General features: G+C 39.0%; 2 protein-coding genes across 10 annotated transcripts in view; both read right to left on the reverse strand.

Annotated features, from left to right (window-relative positions):
- Positions 1-887: 887 nt before the first annotated feature.
- Positions 888-2,772, reverse strand: rassf10b (Ras association domain family member 10b). The gene has a single exon (XM_034878787.1). It carries the CDS (start codon positions 2,509-2,511, stop codon positions 1,189-1,191), a length of 1,323 nt encoding a protein of 440 aa, XP_034734678.1. The 5' UTR covers positions 2,512-2,772; the 3' UTR covers positions 888-1,188.
- A 4,152-nt stretch (positions 2,773-6,924) lies between these two features.
- tead1b (TEA domain family member 1b) overlaps positions 6,925-27,247 on the reverse strand; it is a 58,142-nt gene continuing 37,819 nt past the window's right edge. For 2 of the 9 annotated variants that reach the window (XM_034868851.1, XM_034868860.1), the window contains 11 exons: positions 23,224-23,288; positions 21,152-21,367; positions 18,317-18,328; positions 17,316-17,447; positions 16,987-17,033; positions 16,826-16,884; positions 15,152-15,276; positions 13,656-13,829; positions 11,780-11,920; positions 11,486-11,638; positions 6,925-10,173 (listed from right to left, as the gene is read on the reverse strand). In XM_034868851.1, coding sequence (XP_034724742.1) covers positions 10,060-10,173; positions 11,486-11,638; positions 11,780-11,920; positions 13,656-13,829; positions 15,152-15,276; positions 16,826-16,884; positions 16,987-17,033; positions 17,316-17,447; positions 18,317-18,328; positions 21,152-21,367; positions 23,224-23,288 — 1,238 coding nt within the window. In that variant the 3' untranslated portion in view covers positions 6,925-10,059. The remainder of the gene's footprint in view (positions 10,174-11,485; positions 11,639-11,779; positions 11,921-13,655; positions 13,830-15,151; positions 15,277-16,825; positions 16,885-16,986; positions 17,034-17,315; positions 17,448-18,316; positions 18,329-21,151; positions 21,368-23,223; positions 23,289-27,247) is intronic. The other 7 variants (XM_034868875.1, XM_034868883.1, XM_034868891.1 and 4 more) reach the window with 7 other exon arrangements.

Below are 27,247 nucleotides of genomic sequence, written 5' to 3' on the forward strand. Positions count from 1 at the left end.
TTCCGGTCAATTTCAACTTGTAGCTCTGTTGTTTGTAAATTTGGATTGCTGTCAGTAGAGAGAAAAATTGAAAATATTGGTGCTGTCTAGGGCTGAACTATATTGTGTTTTAGCATCAACAATGCGATGTGCGCATGCGTCATAGTCACATCGCACTGATTTAATTGTTCTAAAACACAGAGTTTGTTGCTAGTGCGTGTGACATGCAGGTCTGATCAATTCATCAAACAAACAAGCTGGCCCCGCTAGTTGACCACAACCTGAAATTTAGAGGAAGCAACATGCAATCATTATCACACACTTTAGCCTGTATCGATTATTACATGAATACAATGGTGTCATGTCAGTCAACCAGCATATTTCTGCCTAATTTCCCTCTCCAAAATCACTTCAGAAGAGTAGTCACAGCACTTAGTTGCTTTAGTGTTTGTGAAGTATTAAAGTTCAACAAAGAATGGTTCACATTAGAAAATATTCTTTTTCATTTTTATCTTTTATGTAAATGCACTCACCTACAAAATCACTGCAGTAGTCGAGAATGATTTATTATTTAGAATTTAGCTATTTATGTCATCTTTTTAAAATATATCTTTTAAAAATGTATATCGCAGAAAAAAAAAGTATTTTTCAATATACTGTGCCTACACTGAGTTATCCTGCTAAATTTTGCCCCCAACAGGCCCTTTTTTAGCCTCCTAACATGCTCAAAATGTCATTAAAAATGCCTGGCCATGCACATGTTCTACTGACAGCGCTTCAAATTTACAAACAACAGAGCTACGTGTTGGAGTTAACCTGAATTCTCCTTTAATGTTTAAAATTTTACTTTTCAGTTTTGTTATGTGTTTTGCTCATTGTAAAGAGAAAAGGGGGACAATTAACAAATCAAGCTTCAAAAACAGCTTTTATTGTTTTACGTCAAAACAGCATGCCCCAACAAAAAAGTGTATTAGTTCTTAAAGGATGTTCTATAGAAAGATATGAAAATATAGGTATATGTAAGGATTGTTATGATGACATACAAGGGTTTTTTCTCCCTTTTAGAACAGCATAATGTCAGATAAATCCAGTATTTCATCCATGTTTACTTCAGAGCAACAAGGATCCCTGAGACTGTATGAGTTTCTTCTTTTTCTAGTTGAAAAATGATAAACAGTCAGATAAGCCACCTTCCTCCCTGGTAAAATCCTAAACCAATGACTCCCACACAGTGTGACTGCCTGAGTCCTGGCTGTGCAGAGAACTTAAGCCAGTGTCTGAGTCGTCATCGTTCACACTGTGAGCTTTGGACAGGCCCCTGGCCTGCTCCACCCACTCGTTTTTCCTCTCCAAAGTGCTCGTCATCTCTATTTTGTCATCTGCCCCGTGTCTACATCTCTCCTCTGTCCCTTCCTCTATGTCCAAAGTGTTCACTTTCTCGAGTAAATCCCTCATCTCCTTCTCCCTCGTCTCACAAATCTCCTGGGTCAACTCTAAATCGCTCCTAATAGCTTCTAAATCCGTGTTGAGGCGCAGACCGATGTATAAACTCGCATCTAGCTGTGTTCTGATCCTCTCTTCTTCCAAAATCAGCCCGTTTTCTGAGGCTGTGTTTGCCTCGGTGCCGGGGTGGGATGGTGCGCCCTCACCCGGCTCTGTCACTCTGCTGTGCAGCTCCTTGTCTCTCCGCTGCATCCAGCGGTGGTTCAGCTCTTCCTGCATCTGCACCGTGAAAATGTCTATGAGGGCTTCCTGCTCCAAGAGCTCCTCTTGCAGTCGAACCACCTCCTCACACTGCCGGACATACTCTTCAAACTTGGCGAGAGTCTCAGCTGAACACACTTTGTCTCCCTCTCGCTTGGAAGCAGCATCCACTAAATACGTGTCCTGCACATAATTAACCCCGTGTCTTTTTATTCTGTCAAAATGCACTTTTGTCTCGCATCTTTCGATGTCTGAGTCCAGCTCTGTAATCCTCTGGATCTGCTGGCGGATTGTATGATCCTGAGAAATCACAAGATGGACCAACGTTTCCATCTTTTCCCCAGAGGACGCATCTTTCTGCGCCCTCTTTTGATTAATCTTCTCCAACTTTCTGAAAGCTTTCCTGACGACTCGACGCTGCTTTTCGGGTGGGATGCCACCCATGGGAGACCGTGCGGTCCCTTTGGTAACACAGGGGCTGTGTTTGCTGAGCACTACACGCGCCTCTGCGCTCCGGGCTCCGTGGTTCGCCAAAGACGCCTCACTTTTCACCAACACAAACTTGACATTCCCCTGCTCCTCTGCCCACGCGACCCAAAGCCGTAAAATCTTGGTTTTCTTCGGTAAGATCCTCTCGAAGCCTCTCCATTTCTCGACGATGCAGTAAGACTGCGAGCAGGAAGCTGTGGAGAGGCCATGCTGTGAGAACTGGTCCTCCAGAAGTACTTGGACAACATCAGCGCAGGTTGTGCGCTTTGACAAGCCGAAGACGAGCTTCTCCTCTCGGCAGACCCACACTGATATCTTACTCTCTTCCGACTCCATCATGGGTGTCTGCTAAACCTTATTTCTTATTAAGACGTAAGACAAGAAATCGTTCTTAAAATAGATTTAAATCCGCATTTCTGGAGAAAAGCGCAGCCTTGTCCATACTCAGTTCGTCTGTGTGCATGCGCGCTGCGTCCCAGACTCATCTGAGAAGTTGCTGATGGAGCTGCCGGTGTTCCACAGAAAGCTGTGACCCATCATGAACTGTGACCGCAGAGGGCGCCGTCGCACGTCGTCTGCCAGTGCGTAGTAGACAATGCAGGGCGAAGGAGAGCTTCTACGCAAACGGCGTTACCATTAATACCATACATTCGGAGGTCCATGCTTCCTTCTTTGCATTTTCTTTTGGCCAGGTCCAAGAAAACACGGGTGCGTTAATGCTTCTTCGCGCTCACGAAGCTGCCTCTGCTGAGATCACATGACTGCATCAGCAAGTATCCCAGCAAGTGGGCTATACCTGTTGAGTTGTGTTGGAGGTCCGCTGCAGGGTTATGTCTTATCGTCACTGTTTAAAAAATCACAAAAATAGTTGAAAAATGATAGAACATAAATTAAGATTAAAAAAAAGTGCCTAAAACTGAATAAGCTATAATCGCCTCATATGTGAAAGTGGGAGATAACTTTGATTAAAATATCCGATTTTTTTTTTTTTTAAGATACATGAAAGTGGTTTAATATATATTTTTACTGGCATTTTATCTTTGGTTTGGTCTGCCAACTTCTGTGATAAACATCTGTTTTTTCGAATGCTTGTGTTGATTTGAAAACAGCGAACGTACAGTGCAATTTTCAGGACTGGTCCAGTCCACAGATCGTTAATATTAATAGAGTCAATATATAATAATAATAATAACAATATATAATCAATATATATACAGTCTATGGTCCAGTCCCGTGCAGGGACCTCAGGCACAACAACTGACACACTTCTGCCAGCAGGGGGCGCTTTAATAAAAACGTGTTTTGCCCTCTAACTCCCATCCCATCGCACAAAATCTTATTTCCACATGTTCCCTGAATGGCGCTGAATCACATGACTTAGGCCACGCTCATTCTGCCTAGACTTTTTTTTTAGTATAAATCGCAATAGGTCTAGGATATATCGGAAACCTGCTTTTTCGAACTATTGTGTGTCCGATCTGCACAGAACTGTAGATTCTTGTTTGGTATAATTATACCAAAGGTTGTAACTTTGAGAGAACGTTCGCTGTAACCAAAAACGAACGTTCCAGGAACGTTAAGAAAACCTTCCAATTAACCTATACAGACAACCAAACTACAACCAAAAAAAAAACCTTCAGGGAACGTTCCCACAACCAAAAACGAACGTTCCCAGAATATTCTGGGAACCAAAAATTGTTAGCTGGGAACACTTTGAGGTGCTGTAACCCATTTGGCCACTAAGTGGGTGCTACAAAAAGGTTTTACGAAATTTGGAGGATATCATCTACGGCCATTCCTGAGACCACGCCTCCAAGGTGTACTGATTCGTTTGGATTCACCTCTTACACTAACGTAAACTACTTTAAATTTACAGGGTAGATGTCATAGACTAACGGTCAAAAATTACACATCTGGACCACTGGGTGGCGCTATAATCAAGCCAGAGGAGTTTGGTTCTATAATTCCAAGACTGTATGCTTGCAGCCTGATCTCATGTCATCCCGCCTGGTGCCATCCCCGAGCTTCTACTTTTCAAAATAAAAGCTTGCGTCTGGAATAAAATAAGCTTGCGTCGACTATCATGCTAATGAATAAAATGCTTGAAATTATTTGGTGTTTTTTCACTAAACAGTAATGACAATCATACAAATGAATAAAATTACTTTAAAAATATGTCTACAAGATAAATACAGACTATCATACTATTGAGTAAAATACTTAGAAATATATGTCCGTCTACAGATGCAGAGTATAGGCAAACTAAACAAGTCCTTCTATCGCTGCACCCTGGAGCCTCCCGTCTCATGCCGTCTCGCCATGCTTATAAGCAATTGTATTTGCAGCAATGATCAATGTTCCAATGTTCAATGTTCCAGTGTAGTGTGAAAACATATAGAACATAAAAATAAAAAGGAGTCTTGGAAAGAGTGTAACATGTTTAAATGTTTTCATATTTTGTATTCTTGTTCTTGTGTGTGCAGATCCCAGGAAATCCTGCCGTTAGTTGGCGGAAATGGCTGCATTGCTGATGCAGGTTTCATCAAATATACGTTAACATCAGGGACACAACAACAGCATCCAGAAATCATTTAAGGTCTTGCCTTATTCGGCATTCTATCTGAATTCCAGCAGGGGGCGACACGTGATGTTGCAAAAGGAGGTCTGTTTCTTTAGAAGTCTGAAAAAGTGATTCACTTCTCACTTGATTCATTGATTTAGTGAGCATGTGCATAATGATTTTATGGTCTCAATCACTAGTTTTAAGTCTTATGCAATACCAAAAGATGTTAATTTTTTGATTTATAGTTTCGTCGATTTTAAAATCGGCGATAAAGCAGGGGGTGTTTTAGGGCGTGGCTATGATATGATTGCCAGGGTTAGTGTGTAACGTAACAGAGTGTAAGGGTCCTTCCCTCACTCCTCCAGCTAGCCTAAAATCAAAATATAAAACATGTATATAAGTCATTTTTATATTTTACTTTAGAGAAATGAATAACTTAAAATTCAAACAGAAGAAAAAAACAGGTCATTGCAAAGCAGACTTCCTGCAGTCAAAGCTGTGTGGCAGAAACACAAAGAAACTTATAATCAAGCCTATTCAGAGATCCAGTGGAGCAGCCGGGACCTCCACATCTGTTGGATTACAATTTTGTGTTAAGTGAACATTCAGGGTCAGGTTGCTTTTGTTGATATGAGTGAGAGGAGGCAGATGTTGGACAACCTTAAGACTATGGTGAGGACAGGGCCTACCTGGAGAGTTAGAAATATCAGTACTAAATGTAGTAGCAGTATTGATGGTTCTTAAGTGTCAGCTAAGACTCACTGTGCTGCTTTGATTGGTAGGCCTATGTCTTTGAGAGTGAGTGTCAAGATGAGTGAGGTGTTTAAAGGTAAGTGATGTCTTTTTAAAATGCTACAATTCATTTGAATTTGACCCTGGTAGCTTTTAGGTCATTCTGTTTTTCCTTCTCATTGACTGCTTTCAGATTTCAGCCTGGTTGAGTCCTGAACACTTGTATTGTTACAATATACAATTGTTTTTGTTTTCAAGGTTTTGGTGGATTAGTTTGTGTGTGTGTGTGTGTGTGTGTTTGTGTGTGTGTAAAAGAGTGACTAGTTGTTGGTAAAACCTTCACCTTAGCTTTAACCACATTTTTCTGCAGAGCCTTGACAGTAGTAAATGAATTATATTGACATTAGAAAGCACTCAGAGAACACATACCTCAATCAATGTGCACAATTCCCTAAATCTGTCATTTCATTCAAAGAAAACTTTTGCAATCAACTACACATGGAGAATCATTGTGCCATTTAAAAATACTTTATACCCTGTGTCTATTATAACTTCATACTAGAATAAATTACAAAATGTCAATTAAGTCAGACGCATGAACACTGAGTTAGGGCCAATTAAAGGCTGCCTTGAACTGCAGAATTCATATAATTTGGCTTCCACCACCCACGGTTCAGAAGTTATTAAAGTGTAAGGTGCTTTATAAATGACCACATGGTGGTGCTATGCAATACAATCTGCCATGTATTCCTTCATATATCCTGCCAAATCACAATCAACATTTTGAGTGTAAAGTTGACTGTGTTAACTCCTTTGATTGCCTCCAAAGGTTTAGTTCAAAACTGCAGGAACAAACTGATATAATCCCCCAATTATCTGACAGTTGTTTTAAAATAGGGGCTTTGACATCAACCACATCTCAGTTACTAATGTTGTTGTTTGTTTTCATCAATATTGATTGCAAACACAGCAGGAAAATAGGAAAATATTTCTAAGATCCTCTGATACCTGTACGGTCAGAATAATTGTTGATTGAGCTTTAACTATTTCTGCTTTCAGTATATGCAGTGTATTGCTCTAAAATAGTTTGTCACTGCAAATTAATTATAAAATTTATAATTTTTACAGGTGCCTTGATTTATGGATTGATCGCAAAAGGAAGACAATCAAGTTTGGGTTTAAATAAACAATGTCTCCCTCTGGGGAGGGCTTCTGGTATTACAGTGTTGTACATTTAAATGTGTTGTCTTGCATGTGAAACAGAGACACAGAGAGTGAAATATAAAGCAAGTGCCAGGCTCCATCTACTGTTGATGTGAGGTTTCTGCTGTTATATGGGTCCTCACTCCACACAGAGTCGTGTATTACTGCTTTCGGAGTGAATACTCAAAGTGTGCTGATTGCTTTAGCACCATAACTATGTTAAATCTTTAACTGAAGTGACAATCAAAAGGCTATATATTTTCAGATTTATTTTACTTCAATATTGCATACATACAAAGTATCTAGAAAGCTATAAAATATCTACTATTATCGAGAAGGCATCATATTGTTACAGAGCAAAGACAAGACCATATGCAGAACACAGAAACATAGCAGAGCTTCTTTTCTCTCCTTTGCTCCCCACACTTTACTGTCATGGATACGAAAAGATATCACACATCTGTACCAAGAAAAGCTAAGATATATACTTTTGTACAAAGCACCTTTTTACAAAAAACAAGTCTGCACACAAAACCTAAATGTGTGTATGACAACTATATGTGAGCTAAGTGAAAAATCACTTTAAAGCCACCATCTGAAAATGGTCACAAAACAAAAAGGTACCAGTACCTACTTGACAGAATTACAAATAACAAAAGCTAAACTGCTGATATGTTTGTAGCATGATTCCTCGACTTTGCAGATTTCTTTTAACGTGTCCATTTTCCTTTTAGATGATCCATTAAACATTCGTGCCATCAAGGGCATCAGTCCTGTTGTTTTAGTGTTGAAACAACATGTCAAAATGTACCAGCAGTGCAGCAGCAACATCATTACCATCTTATTGGGCTTGCAATATACAGACAATGTCATCACAAAACCAAGTACAACTGTATACAAGTACAATAACAAAACATCGTCCTAAGTAATCAATAAATGTGAACAGATACACAGGGTAAACATAAGGGGGGGGGGGGAGCCTACTAAACTCTACAGTGTCCACAGGACTGTGGAAAAATACTGAATGATTGAACTTTATCTGCATCTGCCAGAGACATTGTCTGCAATTATTTAGAGCTTCTTCTATTAAAATACTTTAGAGAATTATAATGTTTTGAAAGAAACAGTAAATGTTTGCGTAGCTATGGTCCTTACGGAGAAAAGTATTGACCTTGACGGCCTCGTCCACACTAGGGTTGTGAAAAATGAGTTTCTGAAACAGCGTCTCAAACAGGTTTTGGAAAAAAAAAAATCAACCACATTACAAGATATTTTAGAAGTAGTACTGTAGAGTCACTATTAAATAAACTTTCACTTTTAAGTTCTGAAAGATAAATTAGAAAATCTTGTGTCGGCCCCTCGTCAACATCACAGCTGTGTCTGCATCAAAGGTCACATTGTGATTTATTTCTGTGGTTTTCACATCATGTGAGTGTGTGGTCGGGAGCGTTTTTTTTTTTTTTTTTTTAAACACTTGAACCTGCAAGTGTGCATGAAGCAAACAGCTGTGGTGTTCATACGAGTTGACATCCTGAATGCAGTCAGCGGCTGTACGTTATCAGCAGGTCTTTCAGTCTTTGACCTCAAGCAAAGAATTCAGTTTTCTTCAAATACATCATTTCTTAATTTTCCCGGTAACCAGCTTTCCTCGTGTTGTCATTACAATCCTTTAAAAAGGCAATGTGGTGATTGGTTTCACTTATGTCTCATTTTTGGTCTAGCAACATTTCATTTTTAATTTCTGTTTGATCTTTTTGAAGATGTAAATTTTAAACCAAAGGCACTTACTTGCTACCATGTAGGACAGGACAAAAGATTTACTGTATCTCTGTATTTTTGGTCTTTTAAGACGGGAAAGGCAGTCAGTCTCTGTTTATAGTACACTCTAGAAAAAAGGCTGATATTTTAAGAACATAATTACAGCGTTAGAGAAAAATACAACATGTGTTATAACTGTTTCTGAGCTTACATTTGCAAACTTAATTTAACATAAGTGTACTGCTTTTGACAACAACAAAAAACTATTTCCTAGAGTGTACCAATTATAAGAAACAATTTCTCAGATGTGAAGATGTACCAAGTAACTTAGCGGTGAGTTATTTTTGCCCGTTTGAACCACAGAACTGATTTTAGACTTAAAACAAAGAAACGGGTAATGTTAGAGTGTATTCTAAGGCACTGTACATCTACACTTTGGCAGATAGTATTGTGAATTTCTTTCACAACATATAAAGAGTCCTCCCACGTAGAGATCACAGTTTAAGTGGCATCTTTTGGAGTTCTCACGGCTATAACATGTTTAAGGCTCGGGATCGGCGTAGGCCACAGAAACATGTGACTATAGTGTGAACGTGAAGGCAGCACCACTCTGGTTTGAAGTTTTTACACCCGAGATCCCAGAGGGGAACAATATTCTAAATCCTTCGGAGGGCAAAGCCACAGCGTCCTGAAAAAAGCCTTCTTTCTACACGTGATTTATAGTGTTGTGATTATTTATAAGTGTTTCTCTAAAACCACAGTTCTAACAGAAAAAAGTAAGTATTACTAAGGGAAGTCCAGGAAGGGGAACAAAGTGCTTTTGGACAGGATAAGAGTTCTGGTTTAAGTAGTTTTTGTAGTACTTTCATCTGTCTAAAACCTACACATTCACCTATCAGTTGACACAGAAAAAAAGACTTGAAAATGCTTAGCAGGTGGTAAGACTTCTTACATTTATGGAGCAGATGCAGGCAAACTGTTTGTAGTATTTTCACAGTGCATTCTGTTGTTAGTGTCAAAGACTTGGAGTGCTTCAACAGGGATAAATATACTACTGAAAGCTGAGTTTTCTTTAAAGAAATAGCAGTACTTCTCCAATATTCATATCCCCTTGCTTTCAACTGTCAATGTAGTGTTAGTTCAGTTTCTTTGGAAAATCTATTGGCTGTGGATGCATGTCTGTATATCTACAGTATGTACGCTCACATATTATGAACAACATACACACCAAACACACTCAAACATATTACACAGACCACATCAGGCAGCTGAAAGAAAAGGCCAGCATCCTTTTTTTCTTAGTCTACATAACAAAGCAGAAGAGGACGACACATTATTCCATTTACCAAATTAATCTAGTAAATTCTTTTAAAAACGGCCACATTTATACCCACAGAGACCAACTCAACACATTTCAAACATAAAACTGTACCGCAATTCACAGCTGCAGTCAAATTACAAACACATTATATTAAAACTTATTTATAACAACTGACTTCACCCGATACCATGACCAAAAAGCATTGTAGGTGTGACTTTCAGGTAGAGGCACTGCCACCAAGTCTTGAGGTTGGTAAGTCAATGAAAAGGAGACGGGGGGGGGATTATGGGAGGGAGAGGTTCGGAGCCTCTCATTCCTTTACCAGTCTGTAGATATGATGCTGGGCGCCGTGCTCACTGTTTGAAACTTCAAACACACACGCCATACATAGCAATGTCTCCTGGGTGTCCCTATTCGTCACAACCTGCAATAGAACAGACAGTCACTTTCTAGTATTGAAGTACAAGTATTAAAGGAGTTGCCATATTTTCAAAGCAGCCACGCATGTGTAGAATGAAAAGCTCAGGGTCCTGTTTTCCAGAAAACAATCAATGTTAGAAGTCTTTTAGGTGCTTTTCTTCAAATGTTAAATTTGCCTAAAGCAATAGGAGTTTCTTAATGTCGACTCTCTGTGGTGCTGAAGAGAATAGGGAATACACTTTAAAGTAACTTGACATATTTAACTGTCTATGAGCTATATATTCATAAATACATAGATATCAAAGCACAAATTTGGTAAACAATCCAACAGTAATGTTTTATATGTAGAATCATTCAAGCTGAAAAATAGCTGAATGTGCAGTCAGCAGTCTACACCTTTCAGTTAATGAGAGGAAGTTCAGTTTAAAAAGTAAACATATTCTTTAATCAGCTTTTTTAACCTTAAATCTAGCAGTTGTGGTCTTATGAAATGAATGAATATAAAACTCATGATTTCTGTATGAGCATAATGAGCAAATGGCAATTCAATGGAATACAACCCTTTAAATAAAAAATGATATAAAACAGAATGCGAGGAAAGTGTATTCTAGCATTGCTAGAGGGTGCAACTATTTTCACGGCAGGTGTATAGCTCAGGACCCGAGGGAGCGCGGTATTGAGTGTGAAGTTGTTTGGATAAGCAGTTCTAGAGAAAGCTGCAAGCTGCAATACAGGAGGACAAGCAATCGACCTGTTCAAACTGGCATGTTTTAAATGGGCACTGCCTTAATACGGAATACAAAAACAACTAAATGTAGAATTTTAGGATGTTTGTCTTCTACAGACAGTTATGAGGCGCTCATTGATCTAGGATAATTTCTACCATCATGCTTTTTCTGAAATCTTGTGAACCTTTTTTACCTTAAGATGCTTTTGTGCCCTGGTTGCTATTTTGCGTGCACACTCCAGTGTAAAGACCGATGCCTGTTTTTGTTTTTTTGCTGTCTTAGTATTGCTGAATTACACTTTAAGACCCCATGTGATGGATAATAACAGGGATTCCTGCCCCCTCTTAGCCTCCCTTGTTCCCTGCAGATAATGAAGTTCCTCACACTATGTTTCATCCCCTGTGGAATGAGAGCAATGTGAGCAAAGCTTGAGGAACTCATCTCAAGGCCCGGCCAACCCTCCCACCCCACTTTTCTTTGTTTTATAAAGCCAGCTGGAGCCACCAACACATCCAGACAGCAAAGAGAAGAAAAAGAATGAGAGTCCTGGAGAGGGATCTCGCCCACTCAGGTCAGTCTGGTAATTACCAATAAGATAGTGAAGTTCTCCAGCACACTGTTCATCATATATTTCTCTGGCAGATGTTTTAGTTTATGGATGAAGTTGATCATGTATTCACACATGGGAGACCGGCTTATGCGGTAGACAAAGCGTCCATTCTCAAACCGTGCATATTCAGTCTGAAGAAAAAGAGAAAAATATTAATTTAAGTGGTATGTAACCTCAAAATACATAGATATAGTGTAAATACTCATTGTAGTTAACAAATCCCGTTTTAGCTTTTGTTCTGATCGCCAGGACAAAAAGATTAGAGTTCATACCTCGACCTTCTCGACCACCTGCTTGCCAAAGGAGCAGACCTTTGTTGAACACGTAATGGTCATGTTCTCCGAGCTTTCGTACTGACTTGTGACTCCATAGAAAGATCCGGTATCATCTTGAATGTTGCAGTTCAAGTCAGCCTGGGAGCCAGAGAGAAGCCAGAGAGAACGCAGTGGAAATCAGTATTGGTATTTAGGGTTGAATTTACAGGATTAAAAAATACACAAAACCAATACACAATACAGTGTATTTAAATGGTGAAATAAAATACTTGAAGTGAGAGTGGAGAGTGACAGTAAACAACGTACAGACAGGTGTACAAGAGAATAAGTGGTGAGGCAACACATAAACAAAAATTAAATTAATTGAGTAATTATGTTTTAGTACAGCAACCTTTGTCAGGTATTTCATACAACAAGCAACATCAAGCCCGTGTAAATATACATTCTTTGAATGTATTTGCGAGACTACCTCAAACCTTGTTTTGTTATTTTTGTTCTGCAACTTCTTTACATTAGTTGACATATACACCAATACCAAAATATCTGCAAAAAGCCAAATATTGGCCAATAAATCAGCCTGAATTTAATTTTTACTACCTATAGCTACATTGCATTAGATGTCATTTAGCTTACGCTTTTATCCAAAGCGACTTACAATTGTTATATATGTCAGAGGTCACACGCCACTGGAGCAACTAAGGGTTAAGACACATTAGTTGATGTATCGCAGTGAGATTCAAACCTATGTCTCCCACTCCGAAGGCATGTGTCATATCCACTGCGCCATCACCACCGTTGCACCAATTTAAGCAGGTTTTAATCATGTGGTGTGTGTTAGCAACAGTTGTCTTTTGACACATCAAACAGTTAAGGAGAAACATTAGCAGTCATAGGGAGTCTAAGTTCTGATCACATGACGAAAGTCCAATATTCAGATTCTTTTAGCTCTGTTTTGGTCTCTAGCAACCCCTAACTTTTGTGACACTAACTGGAAAAACAACACACTATAAAGACTAGTACACAACAAGTAAACAATTTGTATGTAGTATGCCATTGAGATATCACAAGTCAGAATTTGGTTTAAATGTGGTATCTAAAAATGTTAATTTTTATTTGTCACGGTTTAATCAAGAGCGGTCGAGATTAAACATGTACATCACATATCAGAAGAAAAGATTTCAGCCACATCTGAATAAGCATGTAAATGTGTCCCTATACAAAACGATATTCTAAAGAGGATTAAATTAAGTTACGTTAAAAGACTGATTTACAAAGTTGAACTGGTCTGCTCCCGGAGGGTAGCCTTTCTATGCCCTGAACGTCCTGTTCATTATGGATACAAAAAGAGGAGACATCCTCCTACAACATTCTCCTCCTTCATTAAGCAAAGCAGTTATACATTCATTATTGTGCAGATTCTGTCTTTCATTTGAAATTTAGATTTGTCGGTCACTTCAAAAGGAATTTGAAGGGACTTGGTCCAAGTGCATACGGTCCTACTTTGTTGGCTGCCGCTAGTTAGCATTTTGCATCAGGGTGGAAATACATGCAATGTTTAAACAGCCATTAGCAGTGCAACCAGGTCACTCCATTGTTGGGAGATATTACACTGAATTAGCGAGTGCTTTGATCAAAAGCTCTCCTGCTATGCAAGTCCAAATATAGCAGAGTGCATTCTGCAAACATTAAGAGAGCAATCTTCTCTGTGTAGACTGATTACACCCAATCACTAAAGACGAACCTGAGCAGACTGTTACTGATTCTGCCATCCAACATTTCACAATGATATTAAGACTGATGTGTGTAAAACATAATCCAGCTGTAACACTGCCATTTCATATCATCAATATTGTGCCTGACAAATAATACTCACCCAGAATTTTATAAGGAAGAAGGCATTCTGGGGACCTTTTCCATACAGCTCTTTCAGTCCTCCTTTCTTTTCTGGGAATTTGTCATAAATCTGACGAATGTCCACCGACTCTAGCAGGGCGTCACTGTAGGAATGATTTGTCTGTCCGATATGTACAAATAGGTGTTTGTTGTACTGAAAGAGTAAAAAAATAGTATTAGAAACATACTTTAAAATATGGTGCTCTATTTCAGGTTGTGTAAAAAATATCTATAGCATATCAATATCCAGAGAGTCAGTCAACACAGCCAGGTTTACTGAAACAAAATAAACAATTCTGAAAAATAACCACTAACATAATAAACTAGCTAGAATTAGATTAGTATAATACACCCTCATGATGATAACCCTATGCAGCATTGCTTTTTATTTGGCTGCCTGCATGGTTTTATGATGTACAAATTAGGAAATATCATCCTGCTTCACTAAAGCCAAAAACAAACTGATCCCCTCATTTGTATTAAACCAAGCCGGGGATGCCAGACTGCCTCACCCAAATTCTATACGCTTATATGTTGACTTTATTACAGGCAAGAAAGCCGTGAAACCACAAATCTTCATCTGTTTGACCAAGATAGATCTATCTCTACATGGTAAATTAGACAAACCCATATTGTAAAATTATGAATTTTCTCAAATGCTAATGGTAAATGAGTACACTTCACTCACATGAAAAGCAATATTTCTGCATCAAAGGCAACCACAATTAACCTAAATTGACAATATGTAATGAAAGGTGAGTGCTTTATTTAAAAAAATATATGTTTGCTCTATTCCTTCAACTGAGAATATTTGGATTTGGTATTTCTAAAGTGGATCAAATTGTGGTCTGTTAAACCTCAAACCCACGATCTAAGCTAAAAGCAGAAAGAGAAGCGAATCAGAGAATAACATTTGATTTTCAGAGGTTCGTTGCCCTCATTGTGACTGAATAAAACCTTGTCATGTGGTGCTGCACTTCACTTTAAAAGCTCATAAAACAGCCTCTCCAGCATGTAGCCTTTAGGGCAAATGCAACAATTTCAAGCATTAAGCTGAATATAAGATTAATGGCTGTTGTCATGCGGTATCAATGCTAAAACAAAGTGCTCAGGAAAATGTGGACAAACATTAAAAAATTGCTAAAGCAAACAAGAAATGTGAGACTTAAAGCTGCTGATTTGTTAACTCACACTCAGTGAGTCTGTGGATTGTCTTGCTGGGCTGACATCTGCAGCGTGAATATAGTTATGGCATGCAAACTGGATTGATTAGTATAGTCCTTTATTATTTCTGCAGGTTTTTATGCTGTGTGTCCCTACAGGCCAGGCTTCTCCCCTCTTGGCCTCATCTCAGCAGACTCTCTGCCTGGGAAAATGTCCCAGTGTATTCATTGAGGAAAGGACTGAATGATAAGAGGTGGAAATGAACACCAGGATATAGTGATATGTCATGCTTTAATGTAATGCTTAACTCACTGAGTCTGGGTCTCTCTGTTGCTCTAGGAAGGCAGAGAACTCCACAAGTCGGAGTTTAGATGTACCAATGGAGCGTCCCTGCCATGCTGGTGCTGTGGGAGCTGAAGCTGCTGTGGGCTCGTAACCTGCAGTAACACCAAAATAATAAAAAGATTTGTCCTTTCTGTGGGTTGTTTTACAGCAAGAATATGTTCATTTCCACTGTAACAAATAAAACATGTAATTTTAGCGATATTGTTTGAGAGGATTCAGGGACATCCGCCAGGTTTGTTTGTGGTCCTGATGTTGTTACTGGCTACAGTCCTCTTTACTTTAAAAATGCCCAGCAAGTCACAAACTGTTTTAGGGCCCCAGCTGCGCATTGGAACATCGTTCAGATAAAAATTTAATTGCACAGATTTGCTCTTAACTCTTAATCAATATTTACTTATTGAATATGTAAGAATAGTAACTGATCAAAACCTCAGTCTAATATCCAGGAAAACTTACTGTATGTTTGTGGCAGGTTCTGGGCAAGAAATGATAAAAAACTGAAAGGTTTTCCAACATTTGTGCGATAACAAAAAAATGGTCACATGGTGAAAAAAAAAGGTCTATTGTCTCTGAGTTCTGTATGCACAGCTGACAGATTGTTTGCTTTCTGATCGGTCTGTGCATGTCTTGTGAATTTTCTTTTTTCATCTAATTTATATGAGCATAAAAAAATTCTGGATGAGGCTGTGTTGCATGAGGGGAATATTTACAGTTTCATTGACTGATACCATCTAAACATATTTAAGCAACATGCGCTTAAAATCTTACAATTAAAAAACTAACTTTTGTAAACAAAACGTAACCGATAAAAACTGCACTTGCCAAAACTAATTTCATTTTGGTCTCAAACCAGAACCTTAAATACCAAGATTTACTTCCCTCCTCCCTCCTGGGGCTACGCTGTAGATACAGTGATCTGGGGGAAATAAATGTAGGTGGGTTGAAAGAATCAACGCCTGCTTTTATGGTTGTTGCTTTCTCCTAAGCATTTAACGTTTGCTCTATCAACACATTTGTTTTACACCAAGACAATCTGCCAACTCTCACTGTATGACTAAAGGCACAGATTTAAAGGTCCCATGGCAGGAAAATTTCACTTTGAGATTTTTTAACATTATTATGCGTTCCCTCAGCATGCCTATGGTCCCACAGTGGCTACAAATGGTGCTAGGTGCAAACTGAGCCCTTGGTATCCTGCTCTGCCTTTGAGAAAATGAAAGCTCAGATGGGCTGATCTGGAATCTAACCCCTTTCATCCCCGTTCTCTGCTTTGCCCGCCCAGAGAATTTGGTCCACCCATGAGGGAGACATCATGGTTTTCAAACGAGTAAAGTGCCAGTTGGTCAAGGCCACACCCCCAGCTTCTGCCTTAGTGGTCCCCTAATGGTATTAGGGGACCACTAAGGTCTGTATAAAAGTATCCAAAGAGCAACATGTCATGGGACCTTTAACAGCTAAGTTGTTCTTGAAATGCACATCACTAATACATTACATAGTTAGAAAATTATCAGACCTTTTGTCCAGTAACAAAAAAGATGTAAAGTTCCATTTAAAAATTTATAAATTTAGCAATTGTAAAAAGTGCGATGTACATTTCAGGTCTTTTTTCCTTGATTGTTTTTAAATCAGGTGAATTCTTACTTGAAATGGCTGTTGTGACTGGCTGAATGGGATAGGCTTGCTGGGTGAAAGGCTTAATACTGGAACAAAGAATGACAGACCCATTAGAAAAAAAACATTACTATAACAAACTATATTGAAAATGTTGCTTAAAGAGTTTTTTTCTGAAGTATGATACATACTCTTGAGAGGATCCTGGCTGACCAGCCGATATCATACCCTGCCATATCTGCAGAATTACATGTATTCATAGACAACAAAGAACAAACAACATACAATTGTAAGCAGCTGTTAGAAACAAGATCAAATTGGATCTTAGCTCTGTGTTCAGTGGATGTAGTTATCTTGACTACCACTCCTTTTGATTGTGTGCTTATCTGATAGGGGCAGTTGTGCAAAGCTGTGGTGTGTAATGTGATTTGGCCCGGATGACTGCGTGGTTGGCCTCATGGCTGCCCTGGGTGAAGCTGGACAGGATGGATCAATAGTGGGGTGCCGACAAAGCTCTTACCCCTGCTCCAGGGAAGGCTGGGCGCGGGATGCCTGGCAGGCCCAGCTTGTTGTGAATAGCCGTGGCAGAGACGATCTGAGCCGAGGACATGGAGGCCATGCTCTGGAGGGCTTTGTCCTTCACGGCTTGGTCCTTTAACAGCAGTCACAAAAGGCTTAGCACTCGCACAGAAGGGGGAGGTGGGACATGTGGCAGAGGTAGCGACATACAGACTCCAAACAACATACTAAAAGCCCCACCGACCTCTCTCATTACAGTAAAATGCAAGCAGGTTAAAAGAAGTTGCAGGGGCCTTACCATTTAAGTGTTTTACAGGACTGTGCCAAACAATTAGAATTCAATTCCAATATACAATGCAATAGCACTGGTATGCACTTAAATGAAAGTTTATTGTTGATCTAGCAGTAAATACTTTCTAAAAACATTCAGCAGCACTTCTATCAAGGCTGCTTTTGCCTGCATGTCAAGACTTTCACAGCTACAGCTAAATTTTTCTTTCATCTTTGAAGAAGAGGTTTTTAAATGATCAGGATTTAACAACATTAATTGTAAATGGTAAATGGACATGCTTTATTAATAGAATATTAACACAGCGACCCACACAAGCTTGGAGAAGTGCACTACACATTTTATGTATTTTTGGAAATGGTCCTTTGTTATTGTGCATTCACAAAGTTCTTTAAAGTCATATTGAACCTGGTAAATGTAGTGTAAATACTGCAGAAGAGTGCAGACTGGGGTAACCCATACACTAGCAAACACATGCAGACTCACTAGTGGCAGAAGCTAAAAGGTAAGCATGCTGGCAACAGATGTTGGTGGAGCACAGTCAAGCTACAGTATGATAATAGTATGAGGACACAAAGAGATACCACTAAACTGGGAAAACACTGGCAACAGCTACTGTGTCACGAAGGCAGGGGCACAAATGCAAAACTAGCAGCTGAAAGACGAGGCAGGCCCTAATAAAAGCGGAAACAGCAACACAAAAAAAGACTTACCATGCTTGTAACCTGGATGCAAACAAACAGGGTTTTATTGTAAATTAATTTATAAGTCAACATTTCTTATATTATGTTATTCAAGACTGCATGAAAAAGTGTTACAAAACATCAGTAAAAAAACATTTACATTTAAGAATGTCAAGCCATCTTAACACAGTGCAACACACCACATGTTTAATGAACACTTAATAACAAAGGATTATGAAATTTGTATTTACAAATTATTCCTGGTCTCAATGAATTTTTACAATCTGATCAAAATGTTCAATGATGAACAAAAAAACAGAACAGTAATGTAATAACTGTAATTTCACTCAGATGCCTTAGACAAGACCAGAAACAGCAGGTTTTCATTGATGCCCCTGAAGTGAAAGGCATACTTGCATTTCCTTTTGCTTGAACTCTAATTTGTTTTGAATAAGAAAAGACAGGGATTCATAAAAAAGCAGTCTGTTTTTCTTCAGACAGCTGCCTGTGCCCTTGAAAGACCAGGCATTCATGGGACTAGATGCATGTCTGACTCTTTCTGTCTCTCACCACAAACAAGGGGCAACTGTGACTGCTCAGGAGGTAGAGCAGTTGTCTACCAATTGGAAGGTCGATGGTTAGATCCCTGGCCCAACTACATGTCAAAGTGTCTTTGGGCAAGATACTGAACCAATCGGCCATTGGTGTGTGAATGTGTTTAGTTGTTGTTGGTGAGGAATATGTGTGTGAATGGTGTCTGTAGTGTAAAGCGCATTAAGCATAAACTGTAAAATGATAGACAAAGCTTCCATGCCTGAGAAGTGGAGTCAATGCGTAAGTGACATAAACCTGCTTCTATCTAATTTCCAGCAGGGGGAAGCTCCACTGGTTGCAAAAAGAAGTCAGTTTCTTTAGAAGTCTATGGAAAAATGACCCTACTTTGGCATTAATTTATTACCTTAAACATTTTCATAATGAGTTTATGGTTTTGATCACCAGTTTCAAGTCTTCTTCAATACAGCATGATGTTCATTTGTAAATTATGGTCCCATTTATTTTTAGATTGCTAGGGTTGGCTTATAACTTTAGAAAGGGTGCCGATTTTCTGTACTGCCATACAAGCAGATGATTTGCTGCGGTACCTGAAAGGTTGGCATTGACCTGCCAAAGCTCCAGTGGATGACTCGCATAAGAAGGGTTGAAAATTGGAAACTTTCCCCTTTAGTGTTTAGCTTAGCACAGAGCCATTGCAAACATAAACAACACTGGTTTGGCTGCGTCCTCCTCCCCAACTCCACCCTCCTGTAAAAAATCCTCACATTCAGTTGAAAAAATAAAAAATAAAAATATCACCAAACTAGAGGCTTCAAAACGGCATTCCACAAACCAATGGATGACTTCATGGATGCTACGTCCATTTTTTTTCCTTTTACATTCTATGGCTTTGATTGGTCACTAAGACCGGAAAAGCGCTATATAAATGCAGACCATTCACACACAGATTAATGAGGGGTTATTTATTTGTGTTGAATACTGGGAGTGGAGAAAAGTGTGAAAGTCAAAACATATAGTTTGTTCCCCAAGAAAAGAGGAAAATGGCACCTGGGTTGTGTGTCCTTTGATACATAAGCATTACTTCATAAAATACCTTAAATTACTGGTTCATTCAAGATGACTTCTTTCACAATGCTATTCTCCTATTTTAATCTGCCATTGTGAAAAGCTTTCTACAGTGATTTCAACAGAATTCACTATTGCTGAAATAAGTAATGCTCTGAACGCTCTGAAATGACGACATGTGAACTGGGAGGAAAGAAAGCAGCTGACAGCCATGGCATTGTGAGAGTCTGGAATTACCAACCGATTGAAGGAGGAACAAGAAAGCAGAGAGAGCATTTCAGAAAGAGCCAGCCATCAGTCCATTTTCCTCGGACCTTAAGCTCTCAGCCACTCATCAACAGCCAATGCCAGCATGCTTCCCCACATTTTATTTTGATTTAGATTTTACTAAATTATTACAAATGTATAAATTACAAATAAGAGCCCGAACAGTAAACAACTGGGCCGATGTATTCACTGGTGTGGCTTATTATGACCGGTATTGGTGTATATATCAGCCAATAAGTAAGAAATTGTAGTACAGAAATGCATTATTTAGAAACAATGTCATGATTACATAAGTTTTACCACAGAGTTGTTTTGCTGAATTTTAAGAAATTCCTAGAAAGCGCTTGTCGGTCTCTCAATCAGTTCAATACTTTGGGCCATACTGAGATTTACTAATAACATGTTTTTAAATGAATTGCCATATCATTTGGTTGAATAATTCATAGTCCAATGAGGATGAACTGTAAAATACCTCCCTCAGTACATTCTATATCTTGGACACAACTCTTTCAAAAGCAAATTTAAGGGATGATTAGCAAAACATTGTATGTTATATATTTTTTATTTGCCTCAGTAAATCCAGTACCAGTCAGGCTCTTGTATAATTAAAAAACAAACACTTAACTATGAGTACCATTTGTCTTTAATATTAATTAATTTTTTTTATTTTTTACCAAAACAAAATGTCTTTACTATTTTTGTTCTAAGTCATTGAAATGATGAGCAAATGCCTGTAAATAAAAGAATACACACATTTAGATGAAACCAAGTAGACAGGACATTGACAGCATGTCTGAGTGAGGGTAAGAGAGATGGACTGAAAAGGTGGAGGGGGGTTAGAAAATGTGAACAGACTACAGTCAGCAGAAGATTTGGGTTAGTGGGAATCAGAGCACCAGGCATTCACTCTGTCACCACGGGAAACAGGAAGTTAAGTCGCACAGCAACCAACAAGCCCAAAAGCAGAAAAGCGCATACCTTTAGCTTGGAATGAAACTCACGAGATTTCCTTCTGGCAAGAACCTGAATGTGACTAGACACCTGCGGGGTAGGGGAGGGGAGGAAAACAAAGGAAGAGCCTGTAACCATGGCAATGAAAAGCCCCCTGCAACTGGGCAAAGCCAGACGTACCTTAATGGCAGCTTGGATTTCTCGAACTTTCTTTCTTGCTAAGACCTGTATGTGACTAGACACCTCCATTAAAAAAAAGAGAGAAAATGAATAATAAAAAACAAGAAAACCCCAAAAAGTACAAAGTGGATTATACATTTCTTTGTTTAACAGACACTTGAGGGAGAAAAAGGTGCATAACAAAAGCATCTCCAAACCACACACCCAGCTAACAGCCAATAAAGCATTATGCTGTGTGTTGTCATCACTTAAGTGAACTGATTAAGGAGGATGCAGGCCCCTTTGGCACACATTAAGAGCACCCAGATGTGATCTGATGTGTGTTGAATGAGAATTGACTAGTCTAGTATTCTTATGGGAGCTGGGCGAGGCATTTCACCGGCCAAGTTTAGCCTCTAACGTTCACAGAGTGCAAAATTATTTAATATTCTCACATGAAACATTCAGCAGTGTGAGTATCAGTTAGAAAGAGAAGTAATGTGTGTTCATGACAGGTTTGAAGGGTGTTTTTTCTGACACTATTCACGTTAATCACACCCAGGGTGAATTTTCCAGATGGAGTCAAGTGATATAACAAGTGCTTCTTGATGTTGAAGATTGGGGCTGCAGCTAACGGTTATTTTAATTTGTATTAAACTGACGATAATGTTTTTAATTAATTGATTGATTATGGTAGCAAATGTAAAAAATAAAAAACTTTTCTAAAGCCCAAGTTGACATATTCAAACGTAGTTTTTCCAATCAACAGTCCAAAATCCAAAGGCTTAAAGATTTGCATGTTAAAGGCTTAAAACTGTTGAATCTTTGACCAATACAATCGATACATTGTTGCTGAATAATTTAATCTCGGTCGATTTGCCATTTCAGCTTTGATGAAAATACTCGTTAGCTGCAGCCTTAACATAAACAATGCAGCAATTACACACACATCTCATGCATTTAAACTAACGATAAAAGCAAAGTGTGTGTTTCCTGGTGCAGCTGTAAACAACTCTCTTTCATTCTGATTCTGTTTTGAGGAGAAGAGTCACAAAGAGAGAAACCACTCAACCTTTCTGTTCCAGGCTGATCAATTCACACACAGTGATCGAATGTCACTGTAGACACTGGCTTGTTTATCATTGTCATTCAGGTCAGTGGTCATACAGGGGATTTCCTGTTTAGAGGTAAGATTAGCCAGTGGGTTGCAGACAGTTACTGAAGCCCCATTAGAGCTGCTTATTATCAGCTAATTTGAATACAACAATAAAGTGTATTCTTTGATTTGTTGACTATATTTCCTGAAATGTACATTTAAAAGAATGATTAAGATACTACATAATTTATATTATTATTATTATTATTATTATTATATTTACATGAAATATTACAGCACAGATTGATTCAGAAATCTGAGTTCAACTCTGTGGTAAGAGCTGTGGGGTTGCAGAAGAAAGGATGCACTCTGGCTTTGATCAGAGATTGTACCAATCTATTAAGGCTTCTACCTTCCTATTAATACAGACTTCTATTCCGACCAAGTGCACAACCTCCATGATTTAGTGCTGAGGTAGAATACTTGCACTGTTAAGCTACTGTGGCTATTCTTTTTTATTGCTCTTATATTATTTGTAGTATAGCTGTTTCAGTGTTGAAAATGAAAGACTGCATTTTAAGTAGATATTAGATTTAAAAAATACTACAGTTAGTATAATGTATGTGTACCGATAAGTGACAATTTTGGGAATGTCATAATCCAGGGACATCTGCTCATGCAATGCATGCAGCAGTGCTGGGGGAGTTGTTAGCCTCAGAAGTCCCTTCGACAGCTAAGCATTGTGTTCTTCTCTGTCTGGAAACAAAGGCAACAGTCTGCACGCATTCAGATTTGACAGCCCTCTGACACTCATTCAACAGAGATGTCTCCTCTCTTGTCTTACCTGCTTTCGAGTCCTCGTCTTCCCGGTCCGAAGCTTGATGTATCTGGCTATCAGCTCATTTCGACCTGGGTGAAGGAAAAAATGAGGAATGTGTTTAATTTAAAAAACAAAAGGGGAAACATTTAGTGGAAATGTTTTTGCAAAAGAATTAGAAGACCACATATTGCCCATGAACACTTAGTCGAAGTTGCGTAGACTCATGTAGGCTCTAGACTCACGGTTTTATCTGTTTGATACTCAAACACAAACACATGCTGAGCAACACATTTGAGTTTAGGTTTGACAACTAATGCAAAAGTGAAACATCATCCTTGGTGGGGTGGTTTAGTATGTGATATTGTTACAATGATTTTTGTCAAATGCAGATTAAGTGCTATAGTTAAAGAAAACGGGACAATATTTCAACCAAGTCAATAATAACTATGGATGCACCGAACCCAGAGTTCAGGCTCGGTTCAGCCAAACTTTGGGCTTTTTGACGGATTTCGGGTATTGCCGAAAACGCTTCCAAAGACTTGAGAAAAAGAGGCTAACGTTGTGTTGAGTTCATGCTCTTGTCAAGGAGTATATAAGTAACAAGAGGCAAAACTCTATTACAACAAACGCACCCATGACTGAGCTACAGCGTTGCCATCTTGGACTGAAGGCAACACAACGTTTGATGAGTTTAGCCTCTTGTTACTTCCATACTCTTTGAGCACTACGCTGGTCGACATAATTACACCGCCGTTGATTACAGGAAGGTGTTTACATAGGTGGACCGCAGGTGGATGCAGCAGGCTGTGAGAAAATGGAACTCGTGAGCAGAAAAAGTGTTGTTTGGCAGTATTTTCAGTCAGAAGAAGGCAATTCAAGTGCAGCTACATGTTCAATCTGAAATGGCAATTTATCTCGTGGTGGCAAGGACCCTAAACAATACACAACATCACCACTGTTTAGACATTTGCATATGAAACATCGGAAAGAATATGAGTTGTGCATTGAGGAATCTACAGACAGCAGCCAAAATGCATCAACTTCAGGTATGGCAAAGTAAGGACAGTCACAGCTAAAAATTGTTAACCAGACGACCATTACCAGCTTAGCTAGCCCTACACCTGACCAACAGTGGGCATTGGATACCTCACAAGCCAAAGCCATTCATGCAGCAATTGGGAAAATGATAGCCACTGACTTGCAGCCCTATAGAATAGCTAGTGGAAGACACCGAATTCAGCAAGCTACTCTATCTGCTTGAGCCACGTTACTCCGGTTGCTTTTTTACTGACAAAATCTTGATTCGATCTTGAGATAGGATAAACATTGGCTTTGTGAAAAATAGTTTTTCCTACTTGTGTGCCTGGTATAATGTTGCCTATTCTTTTTGTTACAGTTAAAATAAAACAAAAAATGCACTGCTGTGGACACTGTGTACTTCATTAATGGACTGAGGATGGCCGTAGGATTCGGTTCGGTTCAGGGTTCGGCAGAATTGTAAGTGGGTTTGGTATTCGGCGGAACCCCAAAAATCTAGGTTCGGTGCAACCCAATAATAACCGTTGAATCTCTGAACATATAAATTGTCTGACTTATGAATATACAAAGCTTGCTGACTAATAAGTGGATTTAGGCACAGCTACAAAGCTACAATTTTTAAGGGACTAGTCATAGAATCCTACACAAAGCTATGAAGCTAGGGTAAGCTTAGCAGGTAAGCTAAGGTCTATTTCTAGTCCATTCAAATCAGAAGGTACTGTATGTGCATCTCCTAAACAAACCAGATCCAGTGTCACTGTGAGAACACCATGCAACATTAGCACGAAAAAAAACTCGTAGCAGCACAGCTTTTCAAATTAATCTAATTCAATCTCCTTTCTCTTCAAAGCCGGCCCTTTGAAAGGGAACAGACCTAGCTGTTAATACTATTACAGAAAATAATGGCAACTGAATATATTGCGTTTAAAACAGTGCAGCTGACTAAATTATAATTAAGGCATAGCTTTGTAGAGATTTCCAATTAACAATGGCTCCAAACATTCTTCTGCCCTCATCTCTGCTCTAATTGCTGTTGCAATGCACATGACCCCTGCTTAGCCCTTTCATATGGTAATAACATGCCGCCAACCAAAACTATTACACAAATTATAGGTAAGGAGGCACTCTAATTACGTGTCCAGCTGTAGCCAACCAATGTCATGGATCTGCTCTGCTTCTCTATGAAATGCACCAAACCTCTCAATATAATAAAACATTTTTCCACATTCACATCATTACCAATTAAAGGCCTTACTTTTGTTATGACACAATGGGGACACAGCGTATGCTAATTAGCAGTATCTTAGGTAATCGGAAGAAAAGGCATTTTCCATCAATGGGAGCACATCACAGATCACAGTGTGACAGATAACAAGAGTACATCTCACAAGGTAGAAAAGAGCAGAATATAGGGGACATAAATAGACAAAAAAACACTGATGTTTCTATCTGCTTTTTGTTTGTATAATGGAAACATAAGGAGAGTAGCCAGTGAGAAGAATAATCTTGGGATGTTCAGGGCTCTTGTGTGCTGCTCAAGTGTGCTAAATGAAAGACATGGTTGCTCTGGGTATAGCAGCTTGAATTACAGCACAACCCCCAAAACCCATTATGTCCATATTGTAAAGCTGCAACTAGTCTTGTATTGCCAGACCTAGCTCCACAGCGCTGTAGAGTAAGGTCTGGCCCTTTCACACATACTGTACATTCCAGGGTAGAAGAAAAAAACATTCTGGGTTGTTAGCATTTATTTAAACCAATCACAATCATCTTGGGCGGTGCTAAGCTCTGGTCGCAAAGATGGTGGCTCTGCAAAACATTTTTGGGAAGGTAGGGCTGGAAATATATCAATGTATGGCTAGATATCGTCTCCTACGGGAAAACTTGTTTTGGTGAAACAATTACACGTGCATTAGTTTTACATTACGTTAACTGGATACATGGTTAATTTGCTATGACCAGTGTATTGCGGTGTGTACTTCGTCTCTACGGCAACCCCTCTCATCACTCCCAAGACGTCCCAGTTAGATAGTAAATGCGGTAAACATTTTCATGTAAATCTTTGCAACAGAGTAAAATCATTCATAAAAAATTAAAAAAACAGGCTTGCCTTATTGCGAAAATGCCAAAAACATTACCTTGAAAAAAAGAAGATAAAAATCGTGGAAAAAATATTAAAATAGTCTTGTGAAAAGCTATTTTTTTCAGGCAGACGCAGTATTTTATAGGTTCTTGACCAATAAAGTTTAAATAAAAACACAGGGTATTAACTTGTCAATAACATGAGATCTTTGATACCTGCAGCACCTGGCTGCGTGACACACCTACACATTCTGTTGTTTTACTGAGCAGAGCCAGAGAGGGGGGAGGGGTGGGCTTTTGCGTTTGAGCTGCAGTTTGTTAAAGGTTGACCCCGGAGCAGTTTTCACGCAAACATTTAGGCAAGGCCAGCCTGAGTGACCTTACAGGACAAATAAACAACATCTGGGGATTTAGAATGCCAGCCTGCCTGTCCACAGTGCCTGAAGTGTAAACTTTACCAGATGAAGCATGGGCCTCCACTATTTTCAATCATTCATACACACACTATGGAAACATAAGATGACAATACAGGCATTCATGCAACTCCTGATTCCTAGATCAAAGCACACAAATGGCCAGCTAAAAGCTTGCTTACTGTTGAATAATTAATTCTTTTCACCAGGCTGGGAAGAAAAGCTCAGTGGGTCCTGGCTGGCCTGCATTTCTTTTTTTCTTGCCTGTGTTTGCAATGGAAAACAACAATAGCGGAAATAGATGTCACCGACTGACCAGAATTAGGACTAAAAATGCTTTAGACACAACTCTGCTTTTCCCACCTGGTATTTATAAAGTGCAACATGTTCCCACCATCTAACAAAAAATGGTGTCTTCCACATATATTTTTTACATAGTGTGTGTATATACACTCACCGGCCACTTTATTAGGTACACCTGTCCAACTGCTCGTTAACACTTAATTTCTAAGCAG

The sequence above is a fragment of the Etheostoma cragini genome, chromosome 1, assembly GCF_013103735.1.
Source record: "Etheostoma cragini isolate CJK2018 chromosome 1, CSU_Ecrag_1.0, whole genome shotgun sequence".
NCBI classification, from domain to species: domain Eukaryota; kingdom Metazoa; phylum Chordata; class Actinopteri; order Perciformes; family Percidae; genus Etheostoma; species Etheostoma cragini.